General features: G+C 43.0%; 4 protein-coding genes and 2 pseudogenes across 4 annotated transcripts; all 6 read right to left on the bottom strand.

Annotated features, from left to right (window-relative positions):
- Positions 1–724: 724 nt before the first annotated feature.
- Positions 725–22,343, bottom strand: cldnj (claudin j). The gene is made up of 2 exons (XM_014162772.3): positions 22,191–22,343; positions 725–1,533 (listed from the first exon to the last, which is right to left on the bottom strand). Exon 2 carries the CDS (start codon positions 1,506–1,508, stop codon positions 858–860), a length of 651 nt encoding a protein of 216 aa, XP_014018247.1. The 5' UTR covers positions 1,509–1,533; positions 22,191–22,343; the 3' UTR covers positions 725–857.
- Positions 4,779–5,736, bottom strand: LOC145862441 (claudin-4-like; annotated as a pseudogene).
- Positions 7,580–9,101, bottom strand: LOC106581065 (claudin-4). The gene has a single exon (XM_014162774.3). The coding sequence runs from the start codon at positions 8,969–8,971 to the stop codon at positions 8,336–8,338; it is 636 nt and encodes a 211-aa protein (XP_014018249.1). The 5' UTR covers positions 8,972–9,101; the 3' UTR covers positions 7,580–8,335.
- Positions 10,778–12,288, bottom strand: cldnf (claudin f). The gene is given in 1 exon segment (NM_001141277.2): positions 10,778–12,288. A coding segment is annotated over 1 exon segment (768 nt). The 5' UTR covers positions 12,250–12,288; the 3' UTR covers positions 10,778–11,481.
- LOC145862443 (claudin-4-like) lies at positions 13,399–14,157 on the bottom strand (annotated as a pseudogene).
- LOC145862442 (claudin-4) lies at positions 15,755–16,905 on the bottom strand. Its single transcript, XM_082966633.1, has one exon. The coding sequence runs from the start codon at positions 16,760–16,762 to the stop codon at positions 16,127–16,129; it is 636 nt and encodes a 211-aa protein (XP_082822759.1). The 5' UTR covers positions 16,763–16,905; the 3' UTR covers positions 15,755–16,126.
- Positions 22,344–22,618: the final 275 nt, after the last annotated feature.

The raw sequence follows: 22,618 nt of genomic DNA, 5'->3' as shown, positions 1-22,618 counted from the left end.
TTTCAGTTTTGCCACTCAGCCACTAAAACAAAGATGACACTGTGTGCTTTGTTGTCTTCAGCTTCTGACTCTGTGGTCTTATAGGAAAATGTAATTATTAAATAAGCCTTGTGTGCTTCCCCAAGTACAGCATCTTTCATACTTCATTCTGAATGTTCGATGTTCTCCCTTCTAATGAGTTGATACACTTTTTCAATAAGATAAATAAAAGAGATGCAACAAAAGTAATTTCTAATCAAAATGTTTATTTCTATTTTAAGTTCAAATCGCAAATCATTCAAAGAATATGATTTGTTGCCCTCTAAAGTACTGCCTCTATACTCTTAGCATACAGATTCTAATCACAAAATGAACTGTGATAAACATTGTTACAAAAACACATTATAAGTAGTAACCACAGTTGAATAGGATTAGGAAAAATGAAAGTATGTGAATTACAATACAGGGAAATAAAAACAATCAGGTTCATTCAGTTGATGTAGTTGTACTGTCAATATTAGTAACCTATTGATTTTCAGTGATTATATTTCAATAACAGATATTTCCTCAGTAAACATATTTCATGGTGATAGACTGAACATTTGAATAGCTACAATTAACTAAGTCAGACTTATTTTGTAACAAGAATTAATTAACATGATCTTATTTTTAAAACTTCCACCAAGCTATCAAATAGTTCTAGGGCAATTCTAAATCTATGAAAGTCAGACAATACACTGAATAACCAGACATGGACATTCAATGTACAAAATAACAATGTTGTCATGGAAAAACATGCTGTGACATGTCTCTTCATAGTGCCAACACCTGCCAACACTATTTGCCTGAAGTTAACAGGCAAATAAAGCACTCTCCTCTCACACATAGTTCTTTATGGCGTAGCTGCTGTGAGTGTGAGTGGGCATCCTAGCCAGGGTGTACCTACTGCTGGAAGCATGTCTGCCCTCTCTCCCCCCTGGAGGACAGCTGGTACACAGCACCCCTCCTCCACAGAACAGGAACCCAGAGGTCACCCAGCCCACATAGATGGCCGCCCCCATCTCTTTCTTCAGCACCTCAGGGACGCGCGGGTTATAGAAGTCCCTAATGATTGACTGGGCCGTCCAGGACACAGCCACTATGATGCTTAACCCAGCCAGGGCGAAGGTGACCCCTGCGGCTTGCACCATGCTGGCTTTGAACTTGGGATGGCTCAGGCAGTTGGTACACCTAGCCCCCAGAAGGAAGACGAGGAATGCCAGGCAGCCCAGTACCATGCTGATGACGATGAGGCCCCGGGCCGCCTGGAGGTCAGGGGACAGGTCTAGAAGAGCATCATAGATTTTACACTGCATCTGTCCCGTGGTTTCAGACACACAGGTCATCCACAGGCCCTCCCAGAACACCTGCATGACCACCAGGTGGGTGCCGATGAACGCTGTAACCTTCCACATGGGCAGGGCGCAGATCAGGATGGTGCCTGCCAATCCCACCATGGACAGGGTGATGCCCAGCTCCTCCACAGCCATGGGGGGTGCTACAGCTTGTGCAGAACTGGGGATGAAACAAAGTGAAAAAATACATTTTAACACGATGCTCAAAATGTCTGTTTGCTCTTTTATCTCTGTGATTACAGCCTAGCAATTTCCACACATTTATTTCTTCCATTTATACTTTTTTATCTTCCATTTACAAAGACAACAACACAGTGAGATGTTTTTTTACATTGTGTGTCATTCTTATCCAGAGCGATTTACAGTAGTGAGTGCATACATTTTCATACTTGTCCTCCGTGGGAATTGAACCCACAACCCTGGTGTTGCAAGTGCAACTGAGCTAGGAAGTGTCGCTGGAGGCTCCGGACTGGGGAGCATCGCTGGAGGCTCCGGACTGAGGGGGCCTCTCTGGAGGTTCCAGACTGGGGAGCATCGCTGTAGGTTCCGGACTGGGGACCGTTGCTGCAGGCTCCGTGCCATGGATCATCACTACAGGTTCCGCGCCATGGATCATCACTGGAGGCTTTGTGCCATGGATCATCACTGGAGGCTCCGGGCCATGGATTATCACTGGAGGCTTCATGCCATGGATCATCTCTACAGGCTCTGGGCCATGGATCATCCCTACAGGCTTCTTGCCATGGATTATCCCTACAGGCTCCGGGCCATGGATTATCACTGGAGGCTTCGTGCCATGGATCATCCCCACAGGCTCCGGGCCATGGATCATCACTGGAGGCTTCGTGCCATGGATCATCACTGGAGGCTTCGGACCATAGATCATCAATGGAGGCTTCTTTCGTGGAGCTGGAACAGGTCTCACCGGACTGGGGAGACACACTGGAGACCGGGTGCGCAGAGCTGGCACAGGGTATACTGGGCTGTGGAGGCGCACGGGAGGGAGAGTGCGAGGAGCAGGCACATGCTCACCACGATAAGCACGGGGAGTTGGCTCAGGTCTCCACCCTGACTCCGCCAATCTACCCGTGTGCCCCCCCAAAACATTTTTTGGGGCTGCCTCTCGTGCTTTCCCGGCAGGCTTCTGTATCTCTCCAATACTTGCCCCCAAGTCCAGTCTATCCTCTCTCGCAACTCCTCCAGAGACCAGGAATCCATCTCATCCCGGGCACACTGCTTGATCCAGTTGTGGTGGGTAGTTCTGTAACGGCTATCGTAGAGAGGGGACCAAAGCGCAGCGTGTTGAGTGCTCATGATGAATATTTATTTTAACTCAGAACACTAAAGAAAAAATAACAAACAAACAGCCAACAGTTCTGTCAGGTACAGAAAACTAAACAGAAGACAACTACCCACAAACACAGGTGGGAAAAAAACCCTACTTAAGTATGATCTCCAATTAGAGACAACGAGGACCAGCTGCCTCTAATTGGAGATCATCCCAAAAACAACAACATAGAAATAGAAAACTAGAACCTAAACATAGAAATACAAAACATAGAAAAACACAAAACACCCCCGTCACGCCCTGACCTACTCTACCATAGAAAATAACATCTTACTATGGTCAGGACGTGACAGACATGCACTGTCAACTGTGAGACCTTATATAGACAGGTGTTTGCCTTTCCAGATCATGTCCAATCAATTGAATTTACCACAGGTGGACTCCAATCAAGTTGTAGAATCATCTCAAGAATGATAAATTGAAACAGGATGCACCTGAGTATCCTGAATACTTATGTAAATAAGGTATTTCATTTTTTATTTTTAGTAAATTTGCAAAAAATCGAAAAAAACCTGTTTTTGCTTTGTCATTATGGGGTATTGTGTGTACATTTCTGCAGATTTTTTTTCTTAATTTAATACATTTTAGAATAACTCTGTAACATAACAAAATGTGGAAAAAGTCAAGGGGTCTGAATACTTTCTGAATGCACTGTATATACCACTAGATAGCAGTAGTGTGTCATCAGTGTAGGACCTATTTGATGGAGGGACATGACTGAGGTGTTCCACAATATTGCAGGTTTCTTTGAATAGAATAGAAAGAGAACGAGCAGCACTGAAACAGTCATTCAGAGTGAAACAGTGATGCTTAAATTGATACTGGGTGGATTATGAGGAGGATTTGATCATTCAAATCTTACTGAATATTACTGGACAGTCTTTCTGTATCACTACTGAATATAATGTGACAATCAATGACTTGATGTTAAACTTTATCTTAGTAACACAATAACAAAAACACCTAAGGCAAAGAGAAAATTGAATGGTGAGACAAATTAGAAGGAATTAAGGGATTAAGTCATTTTAAGCTCTTTCAATATTTTCTGCATGAGAACAGCGTAACTGGAGACTCTCTCCCTGATCTACAGGTCTGATAACAGGGGAACATAACACTGCTTTCTCACAGCTTAGTGTAAACACAGTCAACTCAGACCAGTCTTTTTATGAACTCAAACATATTTGATTATTTTATTGATTTAAATATTACGAGAGTAGGTTGGTACAACAATATCTGTCACAAGACATACCCAATGTTTGCAAGCCTTGTAATTGTATATGTTGGTCAAAAAACACATTGAAGTGGTCATTGAGTTAGAAGCATGGGTGGAATTCTCTGACACCAGTTCCTGTCAAACAGGTTTTACCAGTGTTCTGTTTTAAACTTACAGAGAACATATTATGATCATGATGAATGCGTATAGCGAAAACAAGGACATCTGTGTGAGTACTGAATCCACAAACACTCACCTGAAATATGAAAAGATAGTTTATTGTAATAAAACAGAGAACATACAACAGTATAAAAAGTTGCTGACTAATATAATTTGCAACAGTGTATAATCAACATTTACATATACTGAACAAAAATATAATCACAACATGCAACAATTTCTACTTTTTTTGTGAATTACAGTTAAGGAAATCAGTCAATTTAAATAAATGAATAATGCCCTAATCAATGGATTTCACATGACTGGGCGACCCACTAGAGAGCCAGGCCCAGCCAATCAGAAGTTGTTTTTTATTACAGACAGAAATACTCCTCAGTGTTCAGTGTATATCTAAACAGTAGCATATTAATACACTCATACACTCTTAGAAAAATGAGCTTTTTGGCTGTCCCCATTGGAGAACCCTTTGAAGAACCCTTTCGGTTCCAGGTAGAACTGTTTTGAGTTCTATACAGAATCCTTTCCAAAGAGATAACCGAAAGGGTTCCTCTATGGGGCAGCTGAAGAATCCCTTTGGAACCATTTTTTCTAAGAGTGAAGTGTTTCCTTGGCTAATCAATCAAAAAGTTAAGTGCATATTTTCCTTCATAGTAGTTTTTTGCATACATCTTTCCACTGGTACCTTTTCCTTTATATTCCACTGTCCATCCATGTACCTTATACCACCAATACCTTTTGAAAAGATGGAGAAACAACATTTTCATGCAGACCAGTTTGTCTCATGAACCTTCATATTAAATGTCGGTCTTTGTTGGGGTGGAAGAACTTGCCACAGAACCTGCCGGTTTGCTGTAACTTCCTGATGACTTGGCTAGTATATATTTCACAGAGGGGGCTTGTCGTCCTCCTTGGGGTGGCAGTTACCACAGAGGAGTCCCCCTCCCAGGAGTAGCAAGATCCCAGCACCCCAGCTCTCTCCGCTGAGCATCCACCAGGAGTCGGTTGTAAAAGTCCTGGATGATGAGACTGGCTGTCGAGGATACAGGGATGAGACACAGGATCCCACTGATGATGAGCACCACCCCTACTGTCACCGTTGCCCGTGCCTTGGCCACCTCCTCCAACAGAAAGTTGGTGCACTTCCCCCCCGACAAACGCCATGATGAGATCAGCAATTCCCACCACGATGTCCACCACAACCAGCGCTTTAGCAACCTGCAGGTCGGAGCTGAGGAACATCATGGAGTCATATACCTTAAACTGCATCTGGCCCATGCTCTGGACCACACAGCTCATCCAGATGGTTTGTGAGGTGACATTGTTTTTTCAGATTAAGTCTATGACCCTCCACATGGGCACGCCGCCGACAATGGTTGTTCCCTACACAGACGATCAAGGCCAGGGCACTGCCCAGCATCTGAATGCCCATGGAACACATTCTGAATGCAGTGTCTCTCTGTCTCTCTCTACTCATTGACTAACTCTTTGTGTCTCCAAGTTAATATCGGAAGGCGATCAGGTGTTTTGGTGCATTTGAAAACGAGAAAGAAGAGTGTTACTGGCTGGTCCAGCTTTAAGAAACTGAGAGCCAGCCAAATAATACCAGCCTTACAGGATACATTGTTGTGTGTGGACAATAAAGGTGGGAGTTTCATTTTATTCTCCTTTTTGGATATGGTAGATCAGTTTACAAAGCTTTTATTGTTCAAACATCCTATGAAGAACGAGGATGTAGGCAGGTGCTTGAAAACTCACCAGCTTGAAAGCTCAAACAGCAAAATGAATTTTCAATGGGATTCATTTGACATTATTAGCAATAGATGGCAAATAGTGCTGAAATAAGTTTTATAAATAGTCATGGGAGGACAGAAAAGAAAACAGAGGAGGGAAGCACTAAGCCCTTTAAAGTACCCTTCTCGCCCTGTGTGTTTATGTGAACTCATCATACCTTATTAGTTTACACATTCTCAACTAAAAATCAACAGTGATTTGTTTTGCTTTCATGACACACCTACGCCAAGCTTCGCTTTCACTAGGTTAGAGAGGTCACCACAGTTTCCAGAGCATGCAGTATGCCCCAACCGATTTGGAGACATTCACATTGCATTGGCACGCCAATGGACAGAAAAGAGAGAGGTGGGGCTGGGGGCGAGAGATAATCTGATCGATAATCTGATCTGTTTAAACTCATACAACATATTTTTATAATGTGCACAGTTAACTTAAGCATTATGTAATGTATGTAAACAGCGTCTCACTGTCACAAGAAGAAGATGCAACGTGACATGTTTTGGTATACTTGGCACAAGGAATTACGATGTAGTTTAAGGGGTGGTAAGGTGATACTGTTCTTAATGCTTCTTGTTCGAGAAAGTAGTGACAATTGTCTATTCAACAATGAATGAACAATGAAAACAAACCAGGTTCTACCAGTTTTTTTCAATCTAAATAACAATAAATTATGAAAATATCCAGTAGGCCTATATCTCGCTGCCTATACTACCCCCACTAACCCTCTCTGTCTATACTACCCCCACTAACCCTCTCTGTCTATACTACCCCCACTAACCCTCTCTGTCTATACTACCCCCACTAACCCTCTCTGTCTATACTACCCCCACTAACCCTCTCTGTCTATACTACCCCCACTAACCCTCTCTGTCTATACTACCCCCACTAACCCTCTCTGTCTATACTACCCCCACTAACCCTCTCTGTCTATACTACCCCCACTAACCCTCTCTGTCTATACTACCCCCACTAACCCTCTCTGTCTCTACTACCCCCTATACTACCCCCACTAACTAGCCTTCCCTGTAGCTCAGTTGGTAGTGCATGATGTGTGCAACGCCAGGGTTGTGGGTTCGATTCCCACGGGGGGCCAGTAGGAAAAGAAAAAAATGTATGAGATGTATGCATTCACTACTGTAAGTCGCTCTGGATAAGAGCGTCTGCTAAATGACGTAAATGTACAATTTGTATTTTGGCCAATCTCTGCACATCATCTCTACATAGCTGGTTCTGAGAGGAAGCCAGTTTAAATAGCAGAGCTTGTTTCACAGACAATTGTTTTTTTTCTTATCTAACCTGGCTTAAGTTGGGTAACTGGTTCATCTGTGCATTCTTGCCCCTCAAAGATTTTGTCAATCTGTCACTGCCAGTCTTTAAAGTAAATGTCTCAGTGAGTATTTCTAATAATGGGGAAATCTATTTCAAATCCTTAGAAGAAGTCAGTGTTCTCAGGATTGTGACAGAGTTAAATACTTTCCTCACTTTCTTACTCGAATCAACGGGATGTAAAGTCCCACTTTTGGTGTCATTCAAACCGTGAGGGAGGATTGTCACTAGGTCATTTCACCTAAATACTATGCTATTAGACATTTTCAGCTAAGATTTCAGCTGAGAAAAAGGAAATCACAGTAACTTGGGAGTCAATTTCTTAAAAAGACAGTTAACACCAATGTATAAACTTTGTTGGAAATGTTTTATACAAACAAACAAAAAAGTTTGCTATTGAATAAGTTCTTTAGACATAATCATAAACAGAAACACTTGGCTGTTTGCCAAACATACTGTGATCTACAGTACACAGTTATGACAAGCCAATTATACATTTTACTTAACTAGGCAAGTCAATTAAGAACAAATTCTTATTTTCAATGACGGCCTAGGAACAGTGGGTTAACTGCCTTGTTCAGGGGCAGAACAACAAATTTGTACCTTGTTAGCTCAGGGATTTGAACTTGCAACTTTTTGGTTACTAGTCCAACACTCTAACCACTAGGCTACCCTGCCGCCCATTATACATATATAATGTACATATAGTCCATGTTCTTACATCAATACTATCATTCTGGCACAGTGTCCTTATACGGTAAAAAATAAGTTAGGGTTATGGGAATGGCTTCAATTCACTTCAGTCATCACCCCATGACCCATGAGATGATCCCTCTACATTGCGTATACAGTAGTACTACTTCTCTGTAACGTCATTTCTTATAGGCAACAGTTCTGTCTTGTTTTTTTCTTGCAAAGTTCTGAAGAGCTCAGTTAATTTGTTTTCACATATTCACTCTGTTCTGATTTCACACCACTTTCAAAACATAAAATGGAAAAGAACAAGACTGGATAATACCAGTAACTTGCATGGTATTTTCAATTCACAGAAGATTACCAAAGATAATCAAATCATTTACAGTCTTTCTTTCAACAGTTTCCAGCTCAAACATAAGCTCTGCTGGTAGCTGTGGATCTTGCCTGTGAGTACTTCACTGGGTAGTCGTCACGCTCCTCCTTGGGTGGGCAGGAGCTGCAGAGGAGCCCCCCTCCCAGGATCAGGAGCCCTGCTGTGCCCCAGCCGATGTACAGTGAGGCCCCCAGCTCCCTCCTCTGGGCCTCGACCAGCAGAGGGTTGTAAAAATCCCTGATGATGGTGTTGGCGGACCAGCAGACAGGGACGAGGATGAGGACGCCAGCCACGATGAAGATGATCCCGCTGGCAATGGCTACTTTAGCTTTGGAAGCCTCATCCTCCACAAAGTTGGTGCACTTTCCTCCAGAAATTCCCAAGAGGATGCCGAAGCATGATGCGATGATGGCGATGACGCTCAGAGCTCTGGCAGCCTGCAGGTCCTGGGGTAAGGCCAGGAGGGAGTCGTAGATCTTGCACTGCATCTGTCCCGTGCTCTGAGTCACACAGTTCATCCACAAGCCCTCCCATATGACCTGAGCAGTCACGATGTTGGCTCCGATGAAGGCTGTGACTTTCCACATAGGCAGGGCACACACAATAATGGTCCCCAGGAACCCAATGATAGCCAGGGCGAAGCCCAGCATCTGTCTTCCCATCGACACCATTTTGAAGACTTCTTGTTTTTTGTTGTAAAATCAATGAAGCTCAGGCAGAGGTTGTAGAGGAGAGTCAATGCAAGTCAGCTCACCTTGGTTGTAATCGTTGTTAACTAATGATTTAGTCACGTCCCCTGAAGTTATATGGATCTCTCTGCTCCTGAAAGGGTGGAGTCAACATCCTTCCCCCTGTCCTGAAACCAGTTGACATGGTAATTTTCAAGCCGGACCAGATTCTTTCACCTCCCCTGTCGGTATGTGTGAATGACAATGGGTTTCGATGAGATGCGCCTCAATCTCTTTGGACACGCTAACGAAAACAAGACCTGTAAAGAAGAGATAGTAATTGGTCCATTCAAAAAATGCCTCTGTAGTGAATGTCGTTTGGCTGGGTGGTTAGGCCTGTCTGCCCACTGGTTTCAGGGTAGAGAGATAAACCGTCAACAATGCCACCTGAATTCTCATTAGTCATGGCCGGAAATTCAAAGCTACTCCTGTTGTTCCCCGTTCTCATGATGACATTTTTTATTGCAACTATTGTTTCCTGTAATCAAGTTGCTAATACCACCAAAATTCAGATTTGTCATAGCCAGAAGTAAGTTCAGGCCTATATTTAGTCTCTGTTTTCTTGGTTTTGATCCTGAACCCATTTTTTTCATGTAATAAACCAATACATTAAATAAACACATTACAGAACATTGCCTTTAAGCCCAGTACAGATCTAAGAGACCTTGATTTTAAAGAAAGCTGTTGGCAATCTAATTTAACAACCTATTTGAGTTACAGTCTAGACTCTCAAAACTATCCCACTGAGCACGGACGTCAATTCAACGTCTATTCCACGTTGGTTCAACGAACGTAGTTTGAGTGAAATGATGTGGAAACGATGTAGATTCAACCATTGTGTTCCCAGTGGGATGTTTGTGTATTTGGAGAGAGGAGATATGAGGTAGCTTTTGATTAACCATGCTATCTCCAAAATGAAAGGAGATTCACAGATACACGTCATCATGTAACTGAAAGATATTGATCCCTTAAAATCCTTAAGAGTCTATTGACACACCCTATCAAAATCCGGCAGTTTAAGCTAGAGATATCTTTTTTTTTGCACGGGCTGTGTCTCAATACGCTACATCCTCCTATGTCGGCCTTCCTCATCTGCGGTGGAAAGTGGCCGAGCTACAGCGGTGTTTGTCAAACCATGAGAAAAAAACTGGTCCTCTCACATAAACGTCTGTAGCGTCTGAACGGTTTGGCCTACAAACTAATATAGAAAGATGAGACTTTCACGAACACGCTGGTGTTCTCCGTTTTGCTCTACGACCCCTAAAAGCCCCACGGGACTCGTCTGATGACGGTAACGCTGATGTGCCAACTTCTGTCTAGCGTCAAAACCGTTTTGGCTACAAACTAAGTGTCACAGGATCGCATCTGAAGGTAAACCATACAAATGAATGGAAGTATAGAGGTAGTTTTGTGTCAACAAAAATAAGGGGTTGAATATGTGTAAAAAAAAATATATATATATATATATTTCCTGAGCTTTCTTATATCTCCTAGATATAAGACATACACTTCAAAACCTTATTCCTTATGTATTTTGCCATTTATGAATGTGTTATTCAATGCACTACTATGCGCTATTGTAGTAAAGGCCAAATCCAAATTTTTTTCTATTTTTTTTATACCTGAAATTCAAAATCAAATAGCTAAATGATCCATGGTATGACCATCTTAAACCAACTCCATATGTCAGCTTACTACCCCCTCCCCCCAACGACTTAGATATTTAGATTCATGATTTAAGGCAGAGTTGAATTCAAAATGCAACTTTTATAACATGAATCGTAAGTTAGAAAATGCATAGGCTTTGATTATTGGTATGATTATTGCTCATAGTTAATGAACACTTGAAATCGCAGTTGTTGTTTCCCAACTTTTCCACAAAGACACATTAAGACTACACATTATTTTATGTAATAAAATGTGTGTTTATATTTGGTAAATATATCCACAAAATATTTACAGAAAAATGTGTTGTTTTCAGATACAGATACATGTGTACAGATACATCACAAGTCATAGACCAGCCAGCTATTTACAAGACAACAGTACCGGTTGCACAATGGGAGAACACAGGTTGCTGCTAAAATGAACATTTACGCTACATCCATTCTCATTATCAAACAATTTGTTGTAATGTTTGCATTAAGACATAAGGATTTACATTGTCAACATTAGAAAGAACAGATTCTTCCTCTTGTGTGAAAGTGCAAACACTCGTAAACATAATGAATATCATTCACACAATCATTTTCATGTCTATAAATTGCATGTTATTCTCATCAATAACAATATCTACATATCAATGTGGACAAAAGTACATGATAAAAGTACATTTTGGTGGTGCAATTAAACTCTGCAGAGGCAAAGCTCAGCAAAACAATAGCTTGAAAACGTCAAGGTCCAAAATACCAGTCAGTATTCAGGGAGACGTTCCCTTTTTCCATTTCACTTTGTTACAGATACCGTCCAGGCCGTCCAGGTACAGCGTATTCTATTGGTGCTGTGTATGGCTTGCTTGGTGCATATGAACCTGTCCCTGAGTAGGGTCTACTGGTTGGGGTGTAAACTCTCCCATAGGGCCCTGCCTGGACCATTGGTTGGCCTGGATAGGGGTACATGGGCGCTCCTTGAGGATAGCCTGGGTACCCATACATCTTCTGGGGCGGGCAGGAGGTGCAGAGGATTATCCCCCCGATGAGGAGCAGTGCTGTGGAGCCCCAGCCGATGTAGATGGAGGCTCCTATCTCCCTCCTCTGGGTCTCAATGGTCAGAGGGTTATTAAAGTCTGAGATGGTAAACGCTGCCGACCAGCAGACGGGGATGAGGACCAGAAGAGCACCAATGAGCAGCAGGATGCCTCCAAGGATCATCACTTTACCCTTGGAGGATTCAGACTTCAGGGTGCTGGTGCACTGGCCCCCGATGAAGGTGACAATCAGGCCGACAAAGTTGAAGATAATGGAGATGATGACCAGGGCCCTCGCTGCCTGAAGGTCTGTCGATAGCCTCATTATTGAGTCGTTTATCTTGCACTGCATCTGTCCCGTGCTCTGCATCACGCAGTTCATCCACAGGCCGTCCCACACAATCTGTCCTGTTACGATGTTGGCACCGATGTAAGTGGTTACCCTCCACATGGGGATACCCGTGGTCACTGCCACCCCCACGAAGCCGATGAAGCTGAGCACCTGGCCCAACACCTCCTTTCCAATCCTTCCCATGACCAAAGGTTGTGTCCGAAGTGGGAGAAAGAGAAGTCTGGCTGCCTAGGTCTGGATATCTGGAGCTATGTGAGAGGTCTGATTGACGATCAGAAACAACTGGAGCCCGCTGAGGAGGAAGAATGTGCAGGAGGAGTGGTTTCCTGCCACCAGGTGAGTTGTTCCGGACAGACCAGTTTCCTCAGGCTGTCACACTGTAGATACTTTGTGACACACAGACAGAGCTGACAAAGTGGTGACAATCCTTCACTCAATACTGTCATCTTCAGAAAGCTCTCTTTCATATGCGACAGGTTCAAAACAACCTGGAGTTCATTGGGATTACACTTCTTCCAACTTGATACCATCTACACTGAAACTGGCACGTCCATGAAGGCATTACCCATCTATCAAAATGCTAAATCCCAGACCTTCATTGTGACTTTGAAAATGTAAATAAATACACATATGCAGGCCTATTTATTTTATAAAAAGTTGGTTTTACCAACACTGTATGTATCAACATTTGGATTTTATATTTATATTTCAAAAGATGTAGGGTTAGGACATGTTATGAAAGTGACATTCCACTACCAGTTAGTCAATGTGTCATTTGTTTCCACAAGTGACTCTGCAGGTTACAAGAAACTGTCAACAACTTGCAATTTAGGGAAAAGGGTAATGGTGACACTTCCTAACCACATCGGAACTTATCTTCATCCTAAAAGCCCTCACGTAACCACAAGAGCCATTCAGATTATGCTTAAGATACATTGAACACATTGTGTTGGGGAAATGGTTCCAACATGGTGACCCTAAACCACTAGCCTCGTATGAGGCTACCAAACCACTAGCCTCGTATGAGGCTACCAAACCACTAGCCTCGTATGAGGCTACCAAACCATGACAGTATTTAGAAATATCTATATCAGGCTTTGACATACCCTAACAAGGAGGTTAAAGGAGAGGGAGGGTGCGTGTGTGAGATGGATGATATAATTAAGTGGACCCTGGAGGAGATTTAAAGAGTTATTGGCATTTGGTTTAATCTACTTCGTGGACAATCTTACCACACATCCTAAACCAGCCCTTTATCTTACAACAGTCCAACCACTCCACACCCATAGCTATTGCTTCAGCTGAAAATGTTACAACAATGTGCAAGGGATCACTCATTAAAAAGGTGGAATACATTATTGGAAAATGTGTTTCAATTATTGGAGTTAAAACAAAAAGTTAGTTCAAAAGCCCCAAAGCAACATTGTTAGGCTAGTCAATGTTCAAAGCAAATATTGCCATGTGCTCACACATAGGCCGCTCTTGCCGAATATAATTTTACATATCTTGCCACATTGTATTTGGAGGAGTGTCCCCGATCCTGGCTTAGTGGACACTGGCTACAGAGAATCCCTCCACCCAGAAGCATGAGCCCCGTGGACCCCCAGACTATGAAAATCCTCCCGATGCTATGGAGACTGTGGACCGCGTGTCCTCGAGGCAGTTGGTGAATTTCCCCCCAACGATAGACAGCAGGATGGCTTTGAGAGCAACCAGATGACCATTAGGGTGCGGGCCGCCTGTAGATCCTGAGGTAGTGCCAGCATGGAGTCGTAGACTTTACACTGCTCTGTACCATGCATGCATGTTCATCAACCACAGGCCTGTCCACATTATCTGTGCTGTGACAATGTTGTTGTCAATGAACACGGTCACTTTCCACATGGGAAGCGCGCAAATGATAATGTCTCCAAACCATCCGATCACGCCGAGGCTAATGCCCAGAATTTGCAAACAAGCTGAATGCATGGTACAGTAGGCTACTTCTAGATGGTGTTAAAATGACAACAGTGGTTAAGTTTATAAAAGAAGAACGCTTATCTGCACCTCAGGGGGCTAGATGAACCACACCTGATAACAATTGTCTGGTGCTGTGCGGATTGGCCCGTTGCTGTGATAGACGAATCAGTAGGTCTAACATGTACCATGCCCATGGGCCTGGTGGGCATCCTGGAGGACGAGAGGGCCAAATCCGGAATAGGCGTTGGCAAGGGTGTAGTCATCATCATCGCTGGAGTCCTGTGCCTCATCCCTGTCTGCTGGTCGGCCAACACCATCATCAGGGACCCCTTGCAGATCAGATCTCAGAAGATGGAGCTGGGGGCCACGCTCTACATTGGCTGGGAGGCAGCTTCCTCTGTGCCAACTGTCCCTGTAAAGAGGACAATTACCCCACTAATTACCCAGTTATCTACAAGTCAGTTAAGAACAAATTCTTATTTTCAATGACAGTGTCACATCCTGACCATAGAAAGATGTTATTTTCTGTGGTAGAGTAGGTCAGGGTGTGACAGGGTTTTTTTCCCTATGTTTTCTATTTCGATGTTTGGGTTCTAGTTTTGTATTTCTATGTTGGGGTTTTGTTTGGGATGATCTCCAATTAGAGGCAGCTGGTCCTCGTTGTCTCTAATTGGAGATCATACTTAAGTAGGGGTTTTTCCACCTGGGTTTTGTGGGTGATTATTTTTGAGTTGTGTATGTGTTCATCTCTGCGTCACGGTTTGTTGTTTTTTCATTCAGTGTATTTATGTATTGCATAGTTTCACAGTATAAATAATATGTGGAACGACACACACGCTGCACTTTGGTCCTCTCATTCCTACAACAGGAGCTGTGACAGACGGCCTAGGAACAGTGGGTTAACTGCCTTGTTCAGGGGCACAATGACAGATTTTTACCTTGTCAGCTCGGGGATTTGATCTTGCAACTTTTCGGTTACTAGTCCAACGCCCTAACCACTAGGCTACCTGCCACCCCATAACGTTGCATTGAAAGTGCATATTTCATTCATCATTTCGACTAAATGTATACTTTTAATGTATGTGTGATTCTGAAAATATGAATTTCAATGGTGATAAAAGTGTAAATAAACATTTTTGTTCAACTTCAAATTCAACTACAAATTCACTGTCTCATGTTTTCTTTGACTGTACATGAGCAACGGCATCTATTTGTATTTCTATTTTGCTGTGATAGACGAATCAGTAGGTCTAACTGAAACCTAATGTAGTAGGACTAACAATGACTGTAGGCTACAGATGTTTTTGAGGCTGCGTTTACAAAGACAGAGCAATTCTGATATTTTTTCCACTAATTGGTCTTTTGACAAATCTTTTCAGCTCTGTAAAAGATCTGATGTGATTTGTCAAAAGACCAATTAGTGGAAAATATATCATAATTGGACTGCCTGTATAAACAGACAAATTCTTATTTTCCCCATCTCTTATTGTTTTTCTATTTTATGATCAAGTCAACATGAATCTGATCATTATCAAGCATCTCAATAGTTATTCTAAATAGGTCAAGGTTTACACACCAAACAGAGCAGAGCATAGGGGTGTTTGTACTGATACTGGATAAAATGTTTTACCGCAACAGAAAGATAATTCACCTCACTGATAACCCAGTGAAAGCACATTTGAGTGATTAATTGTTGCGCTTTCATAAATAAATGGATAATACAGACGTATTATATTTATATTGTACAGTTTATTTACAATGATGACACACTTGTTTTAATCACAGGAACAATGTTAAGACAGCACCAAAATGGAGACATAACTTGATATACAGTATTCCTAACCTCATGGATTTAATTTGACATTAAAGGATATTAACAGGGTACTTCAGTAGTAGAGAATATCAGCTGTTTAAAAAAAAAACGAAAATACTTATATTATAGTTATAACATAACTCGTAACATTATTTTAACTCAACAAAACCATTCAAGTTCTTTGTGATTTAAAACTCTCACTGTTTTTGGTATGAGAACTGTCCTTAGTGTCCTCATTTAAATTCAATTTGATTAAGTAGATCTTAACATGACACTGACATGAACATCTCAGACATATTGCATGGGTCCGGAGGAGGTGGATCTGACCTGAGAGAACTTGGCCGGATAGTGGTGGTCCTGCTTGGGGGGACAGTTCCAGCACAGCAGCCCCCCTCCCATCAGCAGCAGTGCTGCAGCACCCCAGCCTATATACAGAGACGCCCCCAGCTCCCTCCTCTGTGCCTCGATCAGCAAGGGGTTGTAGAAATCCCTGATGATGGTGTTGGCTGACCAGGACACTGGGATGAGGCAGAGGATGCCTGAGATGATGTAGAGGACTCCAGCCACAATACAGGCTCTAGACTTGGATCCCTCCTCTGCTATGCAGTTGGTGCATTTCCCTCCTGCAATCGACAGGAAGATGCCGACGATACCTGTCAGGATGGAAATGATGATCATGGCTCTGGCGGCCTGGAGGTCCTGGGGTAGTGCCAGCATGGAGTCGTAGACCTTACACTGCATCTGGCCCGTGCTCTGCACAACACAGTTCATCCACATTCCCTCCCAGATGGTTTGGGCCGTGACGATGTTGGCTCCGATGAAGGCTGTGACCTTCCACATAGGCAGGGCACACACGATGATGACCATTAACCAGCCGATCAACGACATGATGATGCCCATGATCTGGATCCCCTGGGAAACCATCTTGACTGAATAGTTCCTCACACACACACTGTCCACTGATTGTTCCTGACCTCACACACGCCAACCTGAGTATCACACACTCCAAGCTGAGTACGGACAGGTCCCGAGGAGTCTATTCCCAAAGAGCTATTCCCAAAGAGTTCAGAGATGGTTCACACAAAAGGGACCAGTATTTATAGAGTTGTGTTGAAGGAGGTGGGGTTTGTAATGTGTTAAAAACAGAGATATGATGCAGGTATATGATACTACAAGTCCCTGCTCTGCTCCCATTTGCTGAGAGATGTTTATACACGAACAGACAGAAACCCGGTGACCTCTAGCAGTGCTGACCTAAGAGAAAAGAGCAGCTTCAAGGTCATGTAGCCACTTGACACGGAAACAAAACAGCTATTCCTTCTGACTCACTACTATGGGACTCATATCAAAGAATGACTTGGAAACTGACTATGGAGTTTTAAAAATAGGGATGTGAAAAAAGAGTTGGGTTATTAGGAAATGTGTTATTTGGAGGTGTTTAAAAACTATATTTTTTTTATGACTGCACACTAATATTTGATTGACACTTTATTCAGGACACAATGTTTCACTAAGACTACCAAAATACAAGATGAAGTGTGGTGTAACAGAATGTGGGGTGTAACAGAATGATGATGTTTTATGTTTTTATTCCTGTAGGGGACACCATTGGACAATGAAGGACGCTCAAGATGTGAGTGTCACCTTACTCGAAATCCAAGTGTAGACTAAAGTAAAAGTCACATTCCAGTGGCAAAGCCGTTTCTCAACCTCTAGTCTTCTCAAGCCATCAATCAGTTGTCCATTTTCTCTTATGTTAAATTTACCTAGGCTACTGTAGCAAACAAAACTTTAGGCCTACATTTCAGCTTGGCTAACCTGGTATATAACGTATCTAAAATGGAATTGGGATTTTAGGGTGAAACTGTCTACTAAACAGTAATCTAATATATCTAGTCTGTGATTTCTCAACGAAAATGTCTGTTTGACGGTTGGTGTGAGGTGTTGCTGAAGAGCTAAGAATAACCAGTGCCATGCTGAGGGATATTATGGTATTATTATAAAATGCCGTTGCTCATGTACAGTCAAAGAAAACATGACAGTGAATTTGAAGTTGAATTTGAAGTTGAACAAAAATGTTTATTTACACTTTTATCACCATTGAAATTCATATTTTCAGAATCACACATACATTAAAAGTATACATTTAGTCAAAATGATGAATGAAATATGCACTTTCAATGCAATGTTACGGGGCGGCAGGTAGCCTAGTGGTTAGAGCATTGGACTAGTAACTGAAAAGTTGCAAAATCAAATCCCCGAGCTGACAAGGTAAAATTCTGTCATTGTGCCCCTGAATAAGGCAGTTATCACACTGTTCCTAGGCTGTCTGTCGTAGGAATGAGAGGACCAAAGTGCAGTGTGTGTCGTTCCACATATTATTTATACTGTGAAATTATGCAGTACATAAATACACTGAATGAAAAAACAACAAATCGCGATACAGAGATGAACACATACACAACTCAAAAATAATCACCCACAAAACCCAGGTGGAAAAACCCCTACTTAAGTATGATCTCCAATTAGAGACAACGAGGACCAGCTGCCTCTAATTGGAGATCATCCCAAACAAAACCCCAACATAGAAATACAAAACTAGAACCCAAACATCGAAATAGAAAACATAGGGCAAACAAACCCTGTCACACCCTGACCTACTCTACCACAGAAAATAATATCTTTCTATGGTCAGGATGTGACACTGTCATTGAAAATAAGAATTTGTTCTTAACTGACTTGTAGACAACTGGGTACTTAGTGGGGTAATTGTCCTCTTTACAGGGACAGTTGGCACAGAGGAAGTTGCCTCCCTCTCATTGTGACTCACCAGTGTTGAAATAGTTTTAGCCACGCTAAAGAGGAACCGTGTGTGCCAACACACTTAAAGTATAAACTCAGTGTCAGAGTTTCAGTATTTTCTCCTCTCTTTTGCAAGTCTCATGCTTATCTTCACACTACATTATGTGGAATGGAACTAATAGAAAAACATCTGGTCATGTTAGAGAATATCTGTGAATAAGGATTTAAAAAATATATTTTATATCAAACTCAAATATCAATGCTAGACAGATAAAAGTATTATAATCTAACAATTAGACCATTCGATTGAGAGTTCCCAACCCCTTTCCTCTTAATATGAACAGAGCCCTTTCTGTTCCCAACCCCTTTCCTCTTAATATGAACAGAGCCCTTTCAGTTCCCAACCCCTTTCCTCTTAATATGAACAGAGCCCTTTCAGTTCCCAACCCCTTTCCTCTTAACATGAAGAGCCCTTTCATTTCTCAAATCAAAGGGATGTCTCTATATAGAGTTTTAACAAAATGTTATTCTACTTTGGCTACCTACATTACCTGACATTCACTCTTCACCTTTGACCCCATGGCTGACCTTTGTAGCTCTGGGACTCCCAGCAGATCATGTTGACTTGAAACAATGCCAGAATACACACACGCCTTTATAACTCTAGTGGTAGAGTTTAACCAGGATATCCACTTATTTGATTATTTCAAATACATCATCCTACAGATCCCCTTGAATACATAGGCCTACTGTAACTTTTTATTTTCCTGCTTGAGTTTACAGTCCCTTGCATAGAATATGTTACAAGACTGCAACAAGAGTTAATATGTAAGGTGCTCTTTGGTTTCTCAGGCTTGTCACATTGTCAAATAATGTAGACATGTTGCCTTTCTATGAGATAATCCCTTACAAAAACAGTACAAATATTTACACTAAAGTTACATTTCATCAGGGCTGTAGTGCTGCAGGAGAGCAAGGAAGCAATGCTTGTAACGATCGTCAAAAGGAGTAGACCAAGATGTTCATCTTGAATTTATTTTAAATCAGAACACTTCAACAAAAGAATAAACAATGACAAACGACCATCACGTCTTGCAGGCTACAACAAGCAGTACAAAAATAAGATCCCACAACTACAGGTGGGGAAAGGCTGCCTAAGTATGATTCCTAATCAGAGACAACGATAGACAGCTGCCTCTGATTAGGAACCATACTCGGCTCAACACAAAGAAATAGACACCATAGAATGCCCACCCCACACCCTGACCTAACCACATAGAGAAACAAACCGTCTCTCTCAGGTCAGGGCGTGAAAGTACCCCCCCCCCCCCCCCCCCCCAAAGGTGCGGACTCCCAGCCGCAAACCTGAACCTATAGGGGAGGGTCCAGGTGGGCATCTATACTTGGCGGCGGCTCTGGTTCGGGGCACACCGCCCGCTGATCCCCCCGCTTCTGTGTCACCGGAGGAACAAGACCGTGGATCATCGCCAGAGGCTCTGAACTGCCGACAGCCACTGAAGACTCCGGGCTGGGGAGCGCCGCCGGAGGCTCCGGACTGGGGAGCGTCGCTGCAGGCTCTGTGCCATGGATCTTCACTACAGGTTCCGCGCCATGGATCATCACTGGAGGCTTCGTGCCATGGATTATCACTACAGGCTCCGGGCCATGGATCATCACTGGAGGCTTCCTACGTGGAGCTGGAACCGGTCTCACTGGACTGGGGAGACGCACGGGAGACTTGGTGCGCAGAGCAGGCACAGGGTATACTGGGCCGTGGAGGTGCACTGGAGGTCTGAAGCTTAGGGCTGGCACACCCCGTCCTGGCTGGATGGTTATTTTAGCCCGGCAAGGGCGGAGCGCTGGCACAGGACGAACTGGGCTGTGCTGGCGAACGGGGGGTACCGTGCATAGAGCTGGAGCAGGATAACCTGGGCCGAAGAAACGCACCGGAGACCAGGAATGCTGAGCAGGCACACTCCTTCCTGGCTGAATGCCAACTCTAGCACGGCAACGGTGAGGAGCTTGCACCGAGCGCACCGGGCTGTGAGTGCGCACTGTAACACGGTGCTTGCTCGGTCACTCACTCCCCACGGTAAGCACGGGGAGTTGGCTCAGGTCTCAACCCCGACTTCGCCAATCTCCCCGTGTGCCCCCCCCACCAATATTTTTTGGGGCGCTGCCTCTCAGGCTTCCGTTGTTTCCTTGCCTGTTGTTCCCAGTATCGCCATTCCGCTTTTGCTGCCTCTATTTCTTCTTGCCGACGACGATACTCCCCAGGCCTTGTCCAGGGTCCTGCCCCATCCAGCACTTCTTCCAAGGTCCAGTCTTTCGGCCCACGCTGCTTGGTCCTTTGGTGGTGGGATCTTCTGTAACGATCGTCTAAAGGAGTAGACCAAGGTGCAGCGTGGTACGTGTTCATCTTGAATTTATTTTAACTCAGAACACTTCAACAAAATAATAAACAAATGACAAACGACCATCACGTCTTGCAGGCTACAACAAGCAGTACAAAAATAAGATCCCACAACTACAGGTGGGGAAAGGCTGCCTAAGTATGATTCCTAATCAGAGACAACGATAGACAGCTGCCTCTGATTAGGAACCATACTCGGCTCAACACAAAGAAATAGACACCATAGAATGCCCACCCCACACCCTGACCTAACCACATAGAGAAACAAACCGTCTCTCTCAGGTCAGGGTGTGACAATGCTCCCTCCCATTTTTTTATTTGAGAATACATGGAGCTGGTAAAAATATTATTTCTGAAGCTGAATCAAGTATTGCAAGATCACATAATGATTCATTAGTATTTTACATTACAGAACCAAATGTAATTGCATAGCATAGTAGGCCTATAATGTTACTGTTAGGCCTACACCAAAAACACCTCAATTGTAGCAAGATTTTAAGATGGTTAGCTGAAGCTGAATAGTCGCATTTATTTTTCTAATGCGGCCAAAACTCAACAGCGCACACCATTTGCTATAATTTGCTCAAGAAAAGAGTATTTCAAGAAGATCTAAATGCATATTCTCATGAAACTGATTGAGATAAAATGATTGGCATGCAGATGCAGTTTTCTTGAGACAATATGTGCGTCGGCATAGGCAGATGTTGCATTTGGAGGATGCATTTTATGCATATTCTATAATAATATTCAATAGGCTACATCTGTCAGTACAAACTTTGATTGAGAAATTATGACGTACTTAACATTTTTTTGGGGGGGCACTTCCGTACAAAAATAATTGCACTACACCACGCCATTTCATTAAAACATTACAATTGGATATAAATGTACAATCTGACAAAGACTACCGTATTGAGTGAGTGAATGACTGTCCTGTTACTCTACTCATTCTCAAGAGAGACAAAGTGAACTCCCCTCCAGCGATGTCTGTTAAAGTATCAATCAACCAACCAATCAATCAATCAAATCTTTCTCTATGTCACCTGAGCAGTGGATAGATGCACATCAGACAAGTCATTCAGTTCATTCACCATTTTGTAAAGAGGCAAGAGCAAAAACGAATACTTGAAAGCTGACCTTGCAAGGAGATGTCAGTCCTTGGGGGTTGGAGGGCTATAGCCTGTTGTTCTTCCGTTCGCCTGGAGGACGTGTCTGCTTTGATGGACAAGGGGTCTGGCTGGTTAGTTCTGTGGACGGGTCTGTCTTCAACTAGCCACAAACACAACCGAAGGTGATCGCAGTTGTCAGACTGTAGAGAGAAAAGGACAGGGGGGTAGCGATACAGATTGTTTCCATATATGAAAGAGGCCACTGTTAGAGAGCTTAAATTACCTCTAGGAACAATGCCTCTATTTTACCCTGGCATGGAGCAACCCAAGGAGATTGAGTTCCACACTCTGGTACTACGCATTGAGGAGGAGAGATTGTTTTGGAGCGTATCACCTTATAACTGCGATTATACTCAGATCGGCCTCAGAGGATCAGATCAGATCGACCTCAGAGGG

The sequence above is a fragment of the Salmo salar genome, chromosome 20, assembly GCF_965601325.2.
Source record: "Salmo salar chromosome 20, fSalSal1, whole genome shotgun sequence".
Taxonomy (NCBI): domain Eukaryota; kingdom Metazoa; phylum Chordata; class Actinopteri; order Salmoniformes; family Salmonidae; genus Salmo; species Salmo salar.
The sequence above is the reverse complement of the archived record's forward strand: the minus strand, read 5'-3'. Positions and strand labels throughout refer to the sequence as shown.

Coding starts and splice junctions, on each gene's coding strand:
- cldnj (XM_014162772.3), bottom strand. CDS start 1,508: ATGGCTGTGGAGGAGCTGGGCATCACCCTGTCCATGGTGGGATTGGCA.
- LOC106581065 (XM_014162774.3), bottom strand. CDS start 8,971: ATGGTGTCGATGGGAAGACAGATGCTGGGCTTCGCCCTGGCTATCATT.
- LOC145862442 (XM_082966633.1), bottom strand. CDS start 16,762: ATGGTTTCCCAGGGGATCCAGATCATGGGCATCATCATGTCGTTGATC.